This window comes from Phragmites australis, chromosome 21 (assembly GCF_958298935.1).
Source record: "Phragmites australis chromosome 21, lpPhrAust1.1, whole genome shotgun sequence".
Taxonomy (NCBI): Eukaryota; Viridiplantae; Streptophyta; class Magnoliopsida; order Poales; family Poaceae; genus Phragmites; species Phragmites australis.
The window spans coordinates 7,322,426-7,337,841 of NC_084941.1; the positions used below are offsets into that span (position 1 = coordinate 7,322,426).

General features: G+C 46.1%; 2 protein-coding genes across 2 annotated transcripts; one reads left to right on the forward strand and one right to left on the reverse strand.

The window, feature by feature from the left end:
* The first annotated feature begins 2,646 nt into the window (after nt 1–2,646).
* Nucleotides 2,647–4,472, forward strand: LOC133903972 (receptor-like protein EIX2). The gene has a single exon (XM_062345471.1). The coding sequence runs from the start codon at nt 2,878–2,880 to the stop codon at nt 4,279–4,281; it is 1,404 nt and encodes a 467-aa protein (XP_062201455.1). The 5' UTR covers nt 2,647–2,877; the 3' UTR covers nt 4,282–4,472.
* Nucleotides 4,473–4,604: 132 nt separating this feature from the next.
* On the reverse strand, nt 4,605–6,238 carry LOC133903973 (MDIS1-interacting receptor like kinase 2-like). Its single transcript, XM_062345473.1, has 2 exons — nt 5,681–6,238; nt 4,605–5,304 (listed from the first exon to the last, which is right to left on the reverse strand). Exons 1-2 carry the CDS (start codon nt 6,081–6,083, stop codon nt 4,937–4,939), a joined length of 771 nt encoding a protein of 256 aa, XP_062201457.1. The 5' UTR covers nt 6,084–6,238; the 3' UTR covers nt 4,605–4,936.
* Nucleotides 6,239–15,416: the final 9,178 nt, after the last annotated feature.

Genomic DNA, 15,416 nt, shown 5'->3' on the forward strand with positions numbered 1-15,416 from the left:
AGGCGTCTGGCAATCATTGTTAGTGTAGGTGTAAACGAACCAAACATAGACTACCATTGTGCTGCAAGTAGGCAAAATGATACGAGGCTTGAAAAAGTAGATAAAATGATGCAACGGTTAGATATGTCAAGGTTTTTGCATCAAGATGAGTCCTGCCGTCACAAGCCATCCGTGAAGCAAGCGGACCTGCGAACGACAGAGACTTTGTCCGATATATTTCAACCTAAATAAGTGCTTCCGCGGCAGTACTAACATCGGTCATCCTCTCGAATGCTGCCCGGAAATCTTCAAACAAGTTTGGACCCGTGCCATACGCGTAGTGCGTGCAGGGGGTTCAGGGCGGCCGCTGCAAGTTGATAATCGAAGCATTAGTACCATAAGCATTAGAAACATAAGCATCAGTACAAAAAGACATCAAGTGGTAGGAGTGTATCACCGGCATTCATGTAGGTCCCATTCATTAGATCATGTATTATGCGATCGATAATTTCCATGTACTTTTTAAAAGAATCCCTATCATTGCGATACAATGAATCGTACTCCTATTTCACAACGATGTATCTCAGGAGCACCTCACTCAATATTTGCACCTTGTCTTGATCAGCAAACTGGAGGAATGCATACAACGACTGAACGGAATCAACAACCATTTTAAGATTGTCCTACCATGGTAAGCTGGATAGGCAACTATGTGCATATCTCCCAATATCATATCTAATATAGCGAGACTGCTGGAGCTCACTAGATGCCATCCATTGCATGAACCTATCCTTTTGGTGTAAAAATCTATCAAGAAATAGATAGTTTGTGCTAAATCTTGTGGCATTTCACCTCACCAACTCTCCACCAATCACGGCCTTCATCATTTCATATAGTTTTGAATGATTGTACAGCCATCGCGATATGGACCTTACACTTTGAATGACCATGTCATGTTCTCTAAAATCACCAACTGATTTCAACATTAAATTTATCGTATGCGCCACACAAGGTTGTCACATGATAGCAGGATATTCCCTTCTGAGAACCTAACAGGCTTTCTTGTAGTTGGACCCATTATCAGTCACGAGCTGCACAATATTTATGGCCCCAAATCATTGACCACTGCTCTTATCTCCTGCATAAAAGAATGAACCAAATAAATATGCAACAATTGAAATACTATGCTACCAACTTAGGAAAATAATGTACCTTATTCAAATATTTTGCATCTTAACTATAGCCAATCGCATCTACGGACTTGTGAAAAAACATACGACCATTGCAATATAAGAGGAAATTAATAATACTCATGTGCGTCGGTTCCATCCACGAATCGCACATTATGGTCACACCATACTCTGATCATTCTAGCTTCCACTTGTCAAATATTTTCTTCAATGCACTTTCCTTCTCGTCCAGATGCTTACCATCTATATCCCGGTCAGTTGGAGATGGTACACCATCACCTGTTACGGAACAAATGGTCAGAAGTTAAAAAGAAAGAAATATGACAATTATAAATTCATTACAAACTTAATCACTCACCCTATTTTTGTGTTTCTTTCATTGCACCAACAAAGAATGAATCATCCACCCTTCTACCAGGAATACCTGAAGTATGGAAAAATTTGGACTATGCCAAACCAATAGCTTCCTTCCTTTCTTTCCCTTCACACTCTATGACCCGGTGTCAATCCTCGGCTGCACAGGGGCTTTTGCTAAAGCAACATTATAATCTTTGACACCTGGTGGTGGCTCCCTTGTTGAAGATGCTCTCCTAAGCATAATCTTTAACACAAAACCTCCTATGTCACTACCACTACCACCTCTATGCTCGTAGGACTCACCTGCCCTCCTCCTGAACTCTTCCTGGTCCCTCGGCTGAGCCATGACACACTGCACATGTTTCTCTTCCGTGTCCTCATTGTCGCTTGCTACTAAAAGGTCGATAACCGAGCGCATCACGCACTGCATCGTCGAAATCGATCGCACACATACCTACCGCCCCCCTCGCCACGGTTACTGATTGAATAACACGAGAAATCGCAGACGATAGAGCGGTTACCGAGCCACCTTCACCGGTTATTGATCTGCGTCAGGGAGTCTGCACAGCTTATCGAAGTCGGTCGGTAACCGCTGCGATGCGATCGGTTACCGAGCCCAGGCACTTGATAATCGCGGCTCCATCGCTGGATTCACGCCGGAGAGCAGCGGATTTGGACGGGCGGGCAACGAAGCTCTTGTTTTGGCTGTGGAGAGGAGTGTGGGGAATTTTGGCTTGTGCACAGTGCTAACCACAACGCCAGGATCCTTATCCCGTCCATGTGGGCTGAAACAGGCCGTGATTACTGTGCATTCGGCCCGTATTAGCCTTTTGTGCATCTAAGTCTATTTAACCGAGTTCCTCACTTTGATCGTCAATTTGGTGTTGCAAACGAGATTTGTTTTGATTTTTTTTTTACGCATATGCTCTTAGAATTCCCTCTAATTTTTATGGATTTTTCGAGTTTTTTTAAAATCGATATAAGTTTTTTAAGTCAAATCGGTTACGGCTCGAACTTCAAAACTGAGCCGGACCGAGGTTACCGTGCATTCTAAAGGGTAACTATCGCATTTCCGAACCCTACCTATAAGTATGTGCCTATGGCCTGCAAAATAAAGTGCCTGCACTTCATCTTCGTCGTGTACTCGCTTTCCTTGACTCCCCACGCGGTCTTGCCGCCTTGCCGGCCAGTGCACTGCTAGTCCTAATGCCGTGTTAACCATGCACATTACTCTCCGAATTCCACAACGACCTGCGACTCGGTCGTCGTCATCGTCAACCACCGTTCATACAAATGGCCTCCAAATTAAAAAAATATCCTCCATTAGTCTCAAAGACTCCAACCCAGAGCCATGGCAGAGCACGCAGATGGCTCCCAAACCCCTCTCGTCTGCCTCTGCCTCTGTCTCCTGCTATCATCCCCAGCGCACCTGGCGATGAGCATGGACCTCGACGACGACGGAGACGACGTGAGCTTCGCCGACGACAGCTTCTCCGGTGAGCTGGCACCGGCACGGCGCCTCTATGATGACAGCTTCAACGTGCTGAACAGCAACTCGTCCAAGTCCAACAGCTCCTCCGGCGCGGCCTTCTGCAGGCTGCTGTCCCTGCAGGTACTGGACCTGTCCAACAACCAGCTGACCGGGGAGCTGCCGGACTGCTGGTGGGACATGCAAGCTCTGCAGTTCATGGACCTGTCCCACAACTTTTTCTCAGGTGAGATCCCTGCAGCCCCGTCGAGCCACAAGTGTGATCTTGCGTCGCTCCATCTTGCCGGCAATGACTTCACCGGAGTCTTCCCGTCGGTTGTTGAGGGGTGCCACGAGCTGTTCACTCTGGATATTGGGAATAACAGGTTCTTTGGTGGTATTCCTCCCTGGATTGGAAGCGCCGTTCCGCAACTGAAAATTCTTAGCCTTAGGTCGAACAACTTCACTGGTGAAATTCCTTTGGAGTTATCGCGTCTTGATCAACTTCAGTTGCTAGACTTGGCCAACAACAGCTTGACAGGATTGATCCCAATGGAGTTTGGGAACTTAACCTCCATGAAGTATCCAAAAATTGTTTCTAGCCCGGTATCTCTAAACGGGTCTATTTATGAGGATACAATTGGCATTATATGGAAGGGAAAAGACCTGATTTTCCAAAGAGTACTTGAGCTGATGACAGGTATCGATTTGTCAAGCAATTCACTGTCTCTATGCATCCCTGAAGAGTTAACCAATCTCCATGGCCTTCGATTTCTAAACTTGTCAAGAAATAATCTGTCATGCGGCATTCCTGAAAACATTGGTAATTTCAAATATCTTGAGTCCCTTGACCTCTCATGGAATGAACTTTCAGGAGCCATTCCTCGGGGCATGAGTGATTTACTATCCCTTGCGATTTTGAATCTCTCGAACAATCTTTTATCAGGCAAGATACCCACTGGAAGTCAACTTCAAACCCTCACTGACCCGTCGATTTACAGCAACAATGCTGGGCTCTGTGGATATCCTTTGGGCATTCCATGCACAAATACTTCACTTGCATCGGATGAGAGAAATGGTAGAGATCCTGAGGACCAGTGGCTGTACTACTGCGTTATTGCTGGAATTGTTTTTGGATTTTGGCTGTGGTTTGGGATGCTCTTTTCCATCACGAACTGGAGGTCTTCTGTTTTCTTATTTGTTGATGGCATGCAATTTAGGATTATGCAAAAGGTACAGCATATCGATCAATTTCTTTCGGAAGGAAAGAGTGATCAATTTCTGTAGCTTTGTTTTCTACAAGTGATACTGTGTGGCTATATTATCTACTATGCTTTGCAATCAAATCTCTTTTCGTCCTGAAGGACGGCAGGAGATTTGCTGTCTTTGTACTAAGAATGTAATATTGAGAGTAAGTCCAAAATTCTAGTGGACTGTTACGTAGCAATTTGAATAAAAGAATAGGCCGTTTATATGCACCTTTGCGATACCTTTTTAGCTGAAAAGAACATGTTCTACTCACTTGAATCCGCATGATTTATTCATACTACTAATTGGTCACAGTTGTCTGGTTGCTGCACCCAGCAGCACTTCTGCTAACTTCAATGGGATTGTTGAAGCAACATGTACATGAAACTATTCAAGCAGTGACACATATATCCGTTATCCATTCAGAGAAAACTCTCATCCAATCGAGAGAAAGAAAAAAAGAAAGAAGTGGCTTAAGGGCACTTCTCTTACAATTTGTTGCTTTTCTACTATCCATCTTACGTTTGACTACAGACAGATTTCTGACGATCTTCAGAATAGTTTCATCGTCTATCAACCAGTTATACCGGTATGATTTTCCAGTTCGTCTTTGCCATTAAAACAGAGAGAAACTTAACGTCGCCAACTGCATTGTACAAAATCAATAGCTGCCCTCCATCTGCACAGGTAGACATCACTTTTGATAGTCTGTCAGCTTGCTTACTGTGATTAGTCGGAATGATTCAGAAAGGCAAGCTTGAGTATGCGCGGAAATCTCTTGAGCCACTGATCGTATGGAAGGCCGCAATTCAGGATTTGCTCGTGTGCAAGCAAGCGCAATTCTCACGATGACCACAATTTCTTCTGCATGCTCACCCGTTGGAGTATCCAACCGCTGGTCTAGTATGTCCTTGAGTAGTAAATCATCTTCTTTTGAAGAGGAGATAGCCGGAAGGGAGGTTAAGAGGTCACCAGGATGCTTCCCCATCATCACCTCCAGAGCAACAACTCCGAAGCTGTAGACATCGCATTTCTCCGTGACCCTCATTGTGTATGCCAATTCTGCAAGAGTAGAGTCAGAGCTGTCACAAGTTAGTGTGATGTGCTATTCAACATTATCGAGCAGAGTATCTGAATGAGATGGAAGCATGGGAGGACCTAAGTTATGTGTAGCTGGGGGCATATGCGGCCTCATTTTTGAATTTTGCTTTAGTCTTTTGTATTTTACGGAAAAAAAAATGTACTCAGTAGTGAGAGTGTCCCCACTTGGTTTCTCAGCTAGGTCTACCCCTAAATGGAAGTATATGAAATATTGTTTCTCATAACATGACTCTATTTTTTTCAGCTGAAGTACTTAACAGTTCGAATCCAGTATGATATATGTGAATCTATTGCTAATGTGTATGCTGCATGAACAAGAAACAGATGCAAGTTTAACCTGGAGCCATGTAGCCATATGATCCTGCTACAGAAGTCCAGTTTGTGGAAGCAGACCCAAGCAGCTTCGCCGTGCCAAAATCAGACAGCCGCGGTTCGAATTCCGACTCAAGCAGGATGTTGTTCACGGTGATGTCACGGTGAACAATGGCCGGGTTGCAGTCATGGTGCAGGTAGGCCAGGGCATGGGCAACACCTTGGACAACCTTCACCCTCATGCCCCAGTCCAGCTTCTTGCCTTCCTCCCCGTACAACGTCTTCCCCAAGCTGCCCCTCTCCAGGTACTCATACACCAGGTACGCACACCGCGGTGGCGTTCGTCCAGGTGGAGAGCGCGGCCGGGTTACCCAGGCTCGACTTCCACGCGAGCAACGCGTCCGCCTGCGACGGTGGCGTCGCAGCATTGGCGACCCAGACGGCGAGGAGGAGGAATAGTGGGATGAGGCGCGCGGCGGCGGGTGGCGGCGGCGTCGGCATTGCCGTGCCTGCCGTGCCCGTGCGAGCGCTGGAGCGTGGAGACTGGAGAGCGTGGTGGTCTTTGTTTAGCTCGCTCCCGGCGTCTGGCTGATGAGTCGCTTGCGGCGCGTCTGGCAGTGGGGTGGGGTTGACTAGAGCATGTGGAGGTCTGGTCTGGTGGAAGCGGAACGAAAGGGAAAGAGCACTTGGGCAGTGGACGCCTTGCCCTTGCCTTTTTGGTTTAATTACGAATCCGGCCGACAGTCTGCGCTCGTATTGGTTTAACTAGGAAGAATATAAAATTAGATAATACGATCGTATTTATTAAAATAGATAATATATTATCATATATATAATTTTAGTATTCGTATTCGGCACCTTATTTATCAAAAATTAACTTTCGATATATCATACACCAAAAATAACATATTTGATACCGAGTGTCGAATACGATGGTACAGTACCGCGCATGAACAGTGACAGCAGTGCGTTTGAATTTCGTTCTTTTTTTTTCAAAACGGTGGTCTTTTGTTACTCTAAAAATTTTAAAACTTTTTTTACGTGTTCTATAATCCATGTGTAACCCATTTCAATTAGATTCACCGAAAAATCATTTATATATTTAAAACTAAAATTCTAAAAAAAAAACTACTTTTATAACTTGTAATAATTGTTAGTATCTCAAATAAATTCCTAAAAATCTAGAAAAATTCACTAATATTCTTTTTATTTGATAGACTAATTTTTAAAATAGAATGAAGCATTACAAAGGAACTCACTTTTTCATCATATAAACTAGGGCTAGAAATAATTTTAGAAATTATTCCATCACATAAGAAGAATATTAGTGAATTTTCCTAGATTTTTGGGAGTTTATTTGAGACACCAACAATTATTACAAGTTATAAAAGTAGTCCTTTTTTTTTAGAATTTTAGTTTTAAATATACAAAGTATTTTTCAGTGAATCTAATTAAAATGGCTTTCACATGGATTATGGAACCCGTAAAAAAAGTTTTAAAACTATTGGAGTAACAGAAGACCATCGTTTGAAAATGAGGGAAAACGAAATTCAAACGCACTGCTGTTACTGTTCATGCATGTTACTGTTTATGACCGGATTATTTTCGGCACACGGTGTGCCGAATATGGTATTTTCGGTGTACGGTGTACCGAAAGTCAATTTTCGATGCACGAGGTGTCGAATACGGATGCTAAAATTGTAAATATGACGATATATTATCTATTTCGGTAAATACGGTCGCGTATGTTGTCTAATTTTGTATTTTTGCCGTTTAAATAGGGTTCCTCCTAATGCACGGCTACTATATGTTCGTTGATACGTGGGTTCGAGTCTTACATGTCAGCAGCTGTCTAGTACGTTAAAGGATCCAGTCGACTTGTATTGTTGTGCGATGCTAGTAGTGTACAGCAGGAATAGTATAACTTGGCATGTGCAGACGCACGTTTTATCAGTACCGTTCATTTACGTTCAGATTTATGCTGGAGAAGTAGATGAAACAAATCATAGGCCCTATTTGGTTCTTAGATTTGGAGCTAGAATTGAAGAATTGGAATCGGGATCCATCCATTCAACTGTTTGGTTGTGTCGGTGTATCAGGAACCAGGGGTCCCCGAATCCCGAGGCCAGGCCAGCCATCCGCCACATGGCGCCATCCCGCGAGGTCCCTCCTGTAGGATGAGAAAAGATCAAGTCCCGGGAGAAGGTGCTCGGGGCCACGGTCGGTGGCCCCCCGAGTACCCCAGTTCCCCAATGATCCACGGAATCCAAGTACTGGGAAGAAAGTGCTCGGGGAGGTGTCCGGTCACCCTCGAGCACCCTAGTCCCTCGACGATCAGAGGAGCTAAGTTCCGGGAGAGAGTGCTCGGGGTTGCGAGCGGCGGCCCCCGAGCACTCGGTTCCCCGAGGATCCGTACAAGAGTGCTCGGGAGAGAGTGCTCGGGGCTGCACGCGGCAGCCCTCGAGCACTCGGTTCTCCGAGGGTCCGTGCAAGAGTGCTCGGGAGAAAGTGCTTGGGGAGGTGAACAGTACCCCCGAGCATTCGGCTCCCAGAGGACAAGGAAAGGCATTCTCGGGAGAGGGTGCTCGGGGATGTAAACAGTACCTCCGAGCACTCGGTACCCCGACGACCCAGAAAGACCCCCGAGGGGCCTACCGATGAGGTGTCAACCAGTCAAAGGCCCGAGGCCGCATTTAATGAGCGTGCGTGGCCTGACACCTCCAACTGCTCCCACCGCGCTCAGCGTCAGTTCCTGCCATGTTTTGGCAGAGAGGTGTGGGGTTATTAATTGCACGGGTCCCGTCCCATACCATCCGGCTTGTCTCGGGATAATGTCGTGAGGATCAAGGCGTTCCGTCTACCGCGCTGCTACGGCAGGGGAACAAGACAGGGAGGGCACGCCGGGTTGCTCTGCGGCTGCCCGGTGGGCCCTCTCCACGGCGCCCGTTGCCAGGGCATTTATGGTGACGGGTGACCGGGCGTGCGACGCATTTTCCACCCCCGGTCACTTCGCCTAGAAGAAATGATGACGCCCTTTCCATTTATGGCGTCTCGGAACTCGAGCCCCCTCCTTCCGTTCGGGGCATGTCGCGGCCAGCGAGTACTTAAAACAGCCGGCGGCACAAAAGCAAGGGGGACGATAAAAAGAGAGACGGAGAAGAAGAGAGGAAAAAAGACAAGAGACGAAGAATAGCAAAACAGAGACCAAGAGCAGACATGAGGAGCACAGCACAAGAGAACACTGTGAGGGAGGCTGAGCTCAGTCCCAGCCGAAGAACAAGGAGCCTCAAGCTCTTAGATAGACCCACATTCTTGTAACCAGCAACATCCTTCATAGACTTCCTCAGGACAGTTATAGCATCCATACAGGAGTAGGGTATTACGCCCCCATGCGGCTCGAACCTGTCTAAATTCCGGTGCATTTACTTCTTCTTGCACTAGGTCAACACCCCCCCACCGGTCGTTGCATTCATTTCTATTTATTTCTCCGACGAACTTATTCAGGATCATCCCCCCGGCCGAATCTCTAAAAAGGGGTCTCTCGGGATCCCTGCGACAGGAGTTAATCTTCCGACAGGTTGAAAGATAGAATAAAAAATAGAACTGAAACACAATTCATCTAGAATTATAATATAACTAGAGAAGCAACTCACCAAATCAGAGCCCTTAGCCTCTGAATTGCACATACTTCTTCCTCACGAACGTGTTTTCACCCACACCCCCTCTACCCACCGGTGATCTCGACGGTGACCACCGCCTTCCTCCGCAGCTGACTACCACCACCGGACTCCACAGCCAACCGCCATCGGACCCCGCTGCCTTCTTCCCCAAGTCTGTCGACACCACCTCCTTCTTCCCTAAGTCCAGCGACGACGTCAAGATCCGTTGGTGCCACCTCCGTCTTCCCCAAGTCCAGCGACCTCGCCAGACTTCCCACACCAGTGACCCCCCCCTCAACCTCGCTAGTGACCTCACCTGCGACCCCACTCTTTTTGGTGACTTCTTACTCCTCCTTCCTCATCAACATCATCTTCTTCTTCAACATCGGTGTCGCCACCGACCTCTGAGCCGCCACCGTTCGATGATTCTCCTTTGTCCCGACTCCCGTGTCTTCGTCGTCACCCCTTTCTTCCTCAAGCCCAACAGTCATGAAAATCCGCCGCTACCGTCACCTTCTTCCCTAAGCCTAGTGGCCATGATATCCCTCCACTTTCTTCCTCAAACTCAGTGGCCACGAGATCCCACTGTCGCCACCTTCTTCTTGAAGTCCGGGCGGTAGCTACCAATCACGAGTCGCGTCGATGGCATCTAGCTGTCAATTCTGACTCACCTTAGCCCCGTCTGACTCCCTTCTTCTTGATCTAGTTTTCATTTCAACGATTCCCTTGCTAACCAAGCAAAAACACTGAATTGTACCCTCATTTCCATTTCCATTTGGATTCAAATTTGAGTTCCAATTCAATTTATTCATTGTAATTCTGAGAACCAAATGGAACCATAAATTAGATAAAAGAATCAATAGATAAATGAATATTAGATGAGAGAGATGAACTATTGAGATAGAGCGTGTATACACAAGGATGCACAGTTGCATTTCCCGTGAAAGCCATCCACCTCTACTACGCGACAGTGGCCCTGGAAAAACCATGCATGATTAGCCAGGCTCTTTGTTTCTTTCCTTTCAACCCAGGACAACAAACGGTTTTCGCCGTTCCTTCCTTAATTTACCTGTTTCCTACAGGTTCCGTTACTAGCTTCTTTATGATGTTCGCAAGTGACGGCTTCATGCAGGCTCTGTATCATGCTGTACAGGTAAGAGAAGCTAGGGGTGGGCCCCTCCCAGCTCCTGCTGACTTGCATGAGCGCTTAAAATAGACGCAGCAGTCCACCGATCCCAGCGCGTTCGCCAACCACCAATTCACTGCTGTTACTGTCCACCAGCTAGCGCCCTCGCATCGCATGAACGCGTCCGTCCGCTTCAATTCCCTTCGTCGTGTTCGCTGACTCGCACAGCCGTCAACCCCCGCCCGCCCCGTACGTCCCCACCCTGCGTACGCGTACAGGCGGTACAGCATCCCGGCCGCGCAGAGACGCGGCATCCGTGCGCGTCCGGGGCCACAACTAGCGAATCTGGACGTGGGAATAGCCGCCGGAGACTAGCCGGTAGTCACGCACGCAAGTCAGTCAATTCCGGCCATACGAAGGATTCATATGCGTCAAGATTTATATAAAAATAGATTAAAATTATAAGATATATAAAAGAATTAATAAATAAATGAATATTAGAGTAAAGGAATTGATGACCGATCGTTCACATCTCATACGAAGTTGCCTTTTTCATGCGCGCTAGCTCCTTGAGACATGCGATTGCGTCTCGCTAGCTTTCACGGACTATATGATATATCGCGGAGCTTTGGGCCGGGTTCCGATAGCCAATCGCGCAACGGGCCGAGCGGGAGTGCAAGGCGCGGGATCCGGGGACCATTCGCGTCACAGGGCTGATCCCGTCCTGTCCGGTGTGACCCACCGCGCGCGCCGTGTGTTTCTTCGGTCCGCCTATCGCCTCTTTGGTCAGTATGTTCACAGGTAACGTTGAACGGGTGTTGCTCCCTGATTTAGACGTGCATTACCGTTGGTTTTCTTGTGTTTTCGTCCATGTTTTGCGTGAAATCGGAGCCATCAATTATGGCCCTGTTTGGTGCTACTTCTCAACCAACTTCTAAACAAAAACAAGCACCCGTGGTCCTAAACCACCTGTTTCTAAATCCGCTTATGAGCAAAGCGCTTCTTCATTTGTACTAGAAAGCAGCTGGTGGGAGAAGCAGGGTTCCACCCGCTTATCGTGGCTTATGCAGGATGGAGGTAGTACAGTACCCCTGAAACTTCATGTTATTTACCCATATCTTGCCACTACATAAAAACCACCCCGTCACTCACCCCTTGCCTCTGCTTGCCCATTCAGCCCCCTCCCCCATCCCCCTCCCTATCCCGCACCTCTTTAGCAACCGGGAGAGGAGATTCTAGGGTTCGACCCCCTCCCCCTCCCCCACCTCCCTCTAGCTGCCTCTTGCCAGTTGGTCCTCCGCCACCATCAAGAATGGCACCTAAGGAAACCTTCACCAATCTGAGCCAGATCTGGCCCCTCCCTAGCTGCTGCGGCTCGCCGCGGGTGTGGATTTGGGTGAGGTACCCTCCCTTGTCGCCAGCGTGATCCTTTGCTCCATCATGTCCCTTGCTATCCCCATCGGCTTCCTCCCCGGACGGAAGAGAAGGCGGGGTAACTTCTATCCCTCTTGTTTATTACCTTCAGATCTGCACGTTTTGGGTGAAGAAATGAAACGGGTGTGAGCTGAGATGGTTGTAGTTGAATTCTTAAAAGTAGTTGACACATTGCTAGTTGATGTGAGTGTTTTAAATTTTACATACATGGAATAGGCTGCAAAATTGCAGATGGGTGGTGATCTTTTTGCTAGTTGTATAGCAGATGGGTGGTGATCTTTTTGCTATGTGCGTGCTGTCAACACACTTCTCATGAATCGTTGTTTATACATGTCATTTTACATGTTGTAGCTATAGTTGTATGATTTCTAGTTCTTGCTAGTTGCTCCAATGATTTATGTGGTCATGTAAGTGAACATCTCTTTTCTATTCATGTACTGTTCTGAACCTATGGCTTGTTATGCTTGTGGTACTGTAATTAAACACCTCTTTTTTCTTATGCATTTACTCTTGTGAACCTATGATTTATTGTGAGCTTATTTATTTATTTGATCATGTACTCTATGTGTTGAGTTCAAGTGAGTCAAGTGATGGTGATGTGCTGAGTGGTCATGATGAGGAAGAGGATGATGATAAGTGATTGTTTGAGGCTACTACCATTGCAGGTTATGCAATGCTAGATCATAGTGACTCAACATCTAAAAAACCAAGGAAAATACCTGTGGAGACTGGAATTCAATGGGTTGAGAGGCAACTTAGAGATTCAGATGATTGTTACTCCATGTTCAGAATGAGGAGGTCCGTATTCCATAACTTGTATGAATTTGTTCCAAAGAAGTATTAGGCATGTTTTTATGGATGTGTGGTGCACCCTAGTCAAATAGGCAAACTAAAAACAAGCTTACCCATTCTAGAGAAACTATCAGTACGAAGTTTACTGAAGTTTTGGAGTGTGTGTACTGGTTGGCTACTGACATTATCAAACCTAAAGATCCTACCTTTAACACGGTGCATAGTATACTTCTAGAGCCTAGATTTTGGCCTCATTTCAAAAATTGCATCGGTGCTATAGATGTGACTCATATTATGTTATTGTGCCATTATCGAAACAAGCTATGCATAATATTGGTCGACATGGCTATGCTAGTCAAAATGTCATGGGTGTATGCGATTTTGACATGAGATTCACATTTGTCGTGGCTAGATGGCCTGGATTGGCTCATAATACTCGTATTTTCTTGGATTCTTTGCTCAAGTACAAGGATTACTTCCCACATCCTCTTGAAGGTACATTACTTAAAATGTCATTGAACGCTCATTCAATGTTCTTAAGATGAAATGGCGCATTCTTCTAAATATACCGAGCTACACGATGGAGAAGGGAAAAAAATCATAATTGCTTGCATGTCTCTACGCAATTTCATTAGAGACAGTCAGCTATGTGATGACCATTTTGATGAGCTTGAGTCAGACCAGGCGTATGTTGATGGGGATAACCAAAATCAGGTCAACCCTAATGATGTTGTTGATGATGGTGATATGGGAGAAGTATGTGATGTCCTTGTAGCGGCCTTGGTGGGGTAATGACAGTGATCGCTAACCATCATATTTTGTTATGTTAATACATCCTCAAGGATGTAATATAATGGAAGACAATAAATAAATAAATAAATATGTATATATATTTTGGCTTCAAAATGTTGAAAGTATCTTTTTATCATGCATACAAATAGGCAAAAATAACCCTTCATCGTTGTTCAGACAGGTTACATAAAGCTCAGGAGTATTTCAGACATTTTTCAGTTTATAACACGACTCAACATCTAACTACCCTATAACAAGCCAACTGCCAAACACCCAGCTTGTCCAACCAGTAGTTTCTCAGGACAACCAGCCATTAGCTAGCTTCTGCATAAGTTTTAGCTATTGCAAACAACGCCTATGTCTTGAATAGGTCGATCAGAATGATTGTAGCTGAGAGATCTGGGTGAAATATCAAGCGCACCTCGTAGTCTCTCTTTTCGTTTCTACGATCGTATCCTTGCGCATTTTGAGGTCAAGACTGTCGTTTCATGCTACCATGGGCTGGCTCGCTTTGCTTCCAGATTGCAGCCAATCTTCAAGAATTCTTCCAAGATTGCTACCTTTCCTTCGGCACACAGCTAGCTATCCCAAGAATTCTCTTCAAGAATTGCATCGCTACTTTCGGACTTAAAAAGTCACAGGCTGATCTAATAAAAAAAAAAGAGTCACTCACTGGCTCCAAACAAGATCACATGAACTCTGATGCATCATGCATGTCGAGATGTCATGGTGCCGCGCGCAAGGCTAGCGTACGTGTGCACGCATCATCTCTGGGACATTCAACTCAACTCAAAGGGGTCGGGGCCGGCTGAGCAGGTTACCAGGAAAACAGGATCCGGGTCCTGGGAATCACATGTGACCGCAAGCTAGGGGTGGTGCCTGAATAGTCTGTTCAGACTCTAGAGAGGGGAAGGAGGGTGAGACTTGATTGTTAGCGTTGAGCACATGGATGGAACAAAGAGCGCAGCTTATTGCTGAAGTCAAAAGGCTAGGTACACAATCCATGATCGGCAAACCTTTTTTTAGTATTGTCTGTCAACGAGCAGGTGGTGTTAACTTGGATCAGTGCTATTACTTTCTACGCCTCAATTTTCAGATGAAATGTTACCCTATTTTTATAGGCGTTCACCCAAAAATGTCATCCCTCTCCCTCTCAGCGTGTGTTTCTCTGCCTGCTATCTATGAGAAAGGGAAAAAATGTTTTCCTTTTGGGCTTGTATTGTTAGACTTAGCTGATTCTAATTCCCATTAGATCTAATTTCGCACATTGAACACACATAAGAGCGCAAGCGTTCACTAACCCTAGCCTGGTGATGACATGTAGTTCATCGATGAGTTGGAGTAGAATGTAGATGAAGTGGTCACCGGCGTCGCAGTTGAAGTTGTCGCCAGCTTGGTGATGAGGTCGTCGGTGTTGGGGTGCAGTCGTTGATGTGGTCAATGCAGATGTGTTTGCTGACGATGTACTGCTCGGTGTAGATGTGAGCAACATGATGCCGGTGAAGATCATGCTGGCGATGTAGCTGTGGTGGCGACCTTCACCTCATTGTCAGTGCCCCATTAAGATCAGCTAGGGTTAGGAGGTATGGGTGAAGATTGGACCTGATGTGAATAGAATCACACGAGCGCCGGACTCCCCCTGTTTATATATAGCGCTGCATGAGGTAGGACCGCAACCATGAGTTGGCTATGCTCCCAATCAGAGCGCGTACGTGGGGACGTAACTCCCCCTTATCTCTCGGTTTCTCGGTTGAGTTAGCTTTAGGTGGCCAAGATCAAATCCAACATCCCCCCCCCCTGGATCGTAAGGCTAACATCATAAGCCAGCTCTCAATAAAACAGCACACCAAGGCAAAGCATTACAACATCCAAAGAAGTGCCATTGAAACCTCAGTGCCTATAGTGCACTATTCCATCTCGAAATAGATATTCATTATGCTTAATGGGGGATGTTTGCT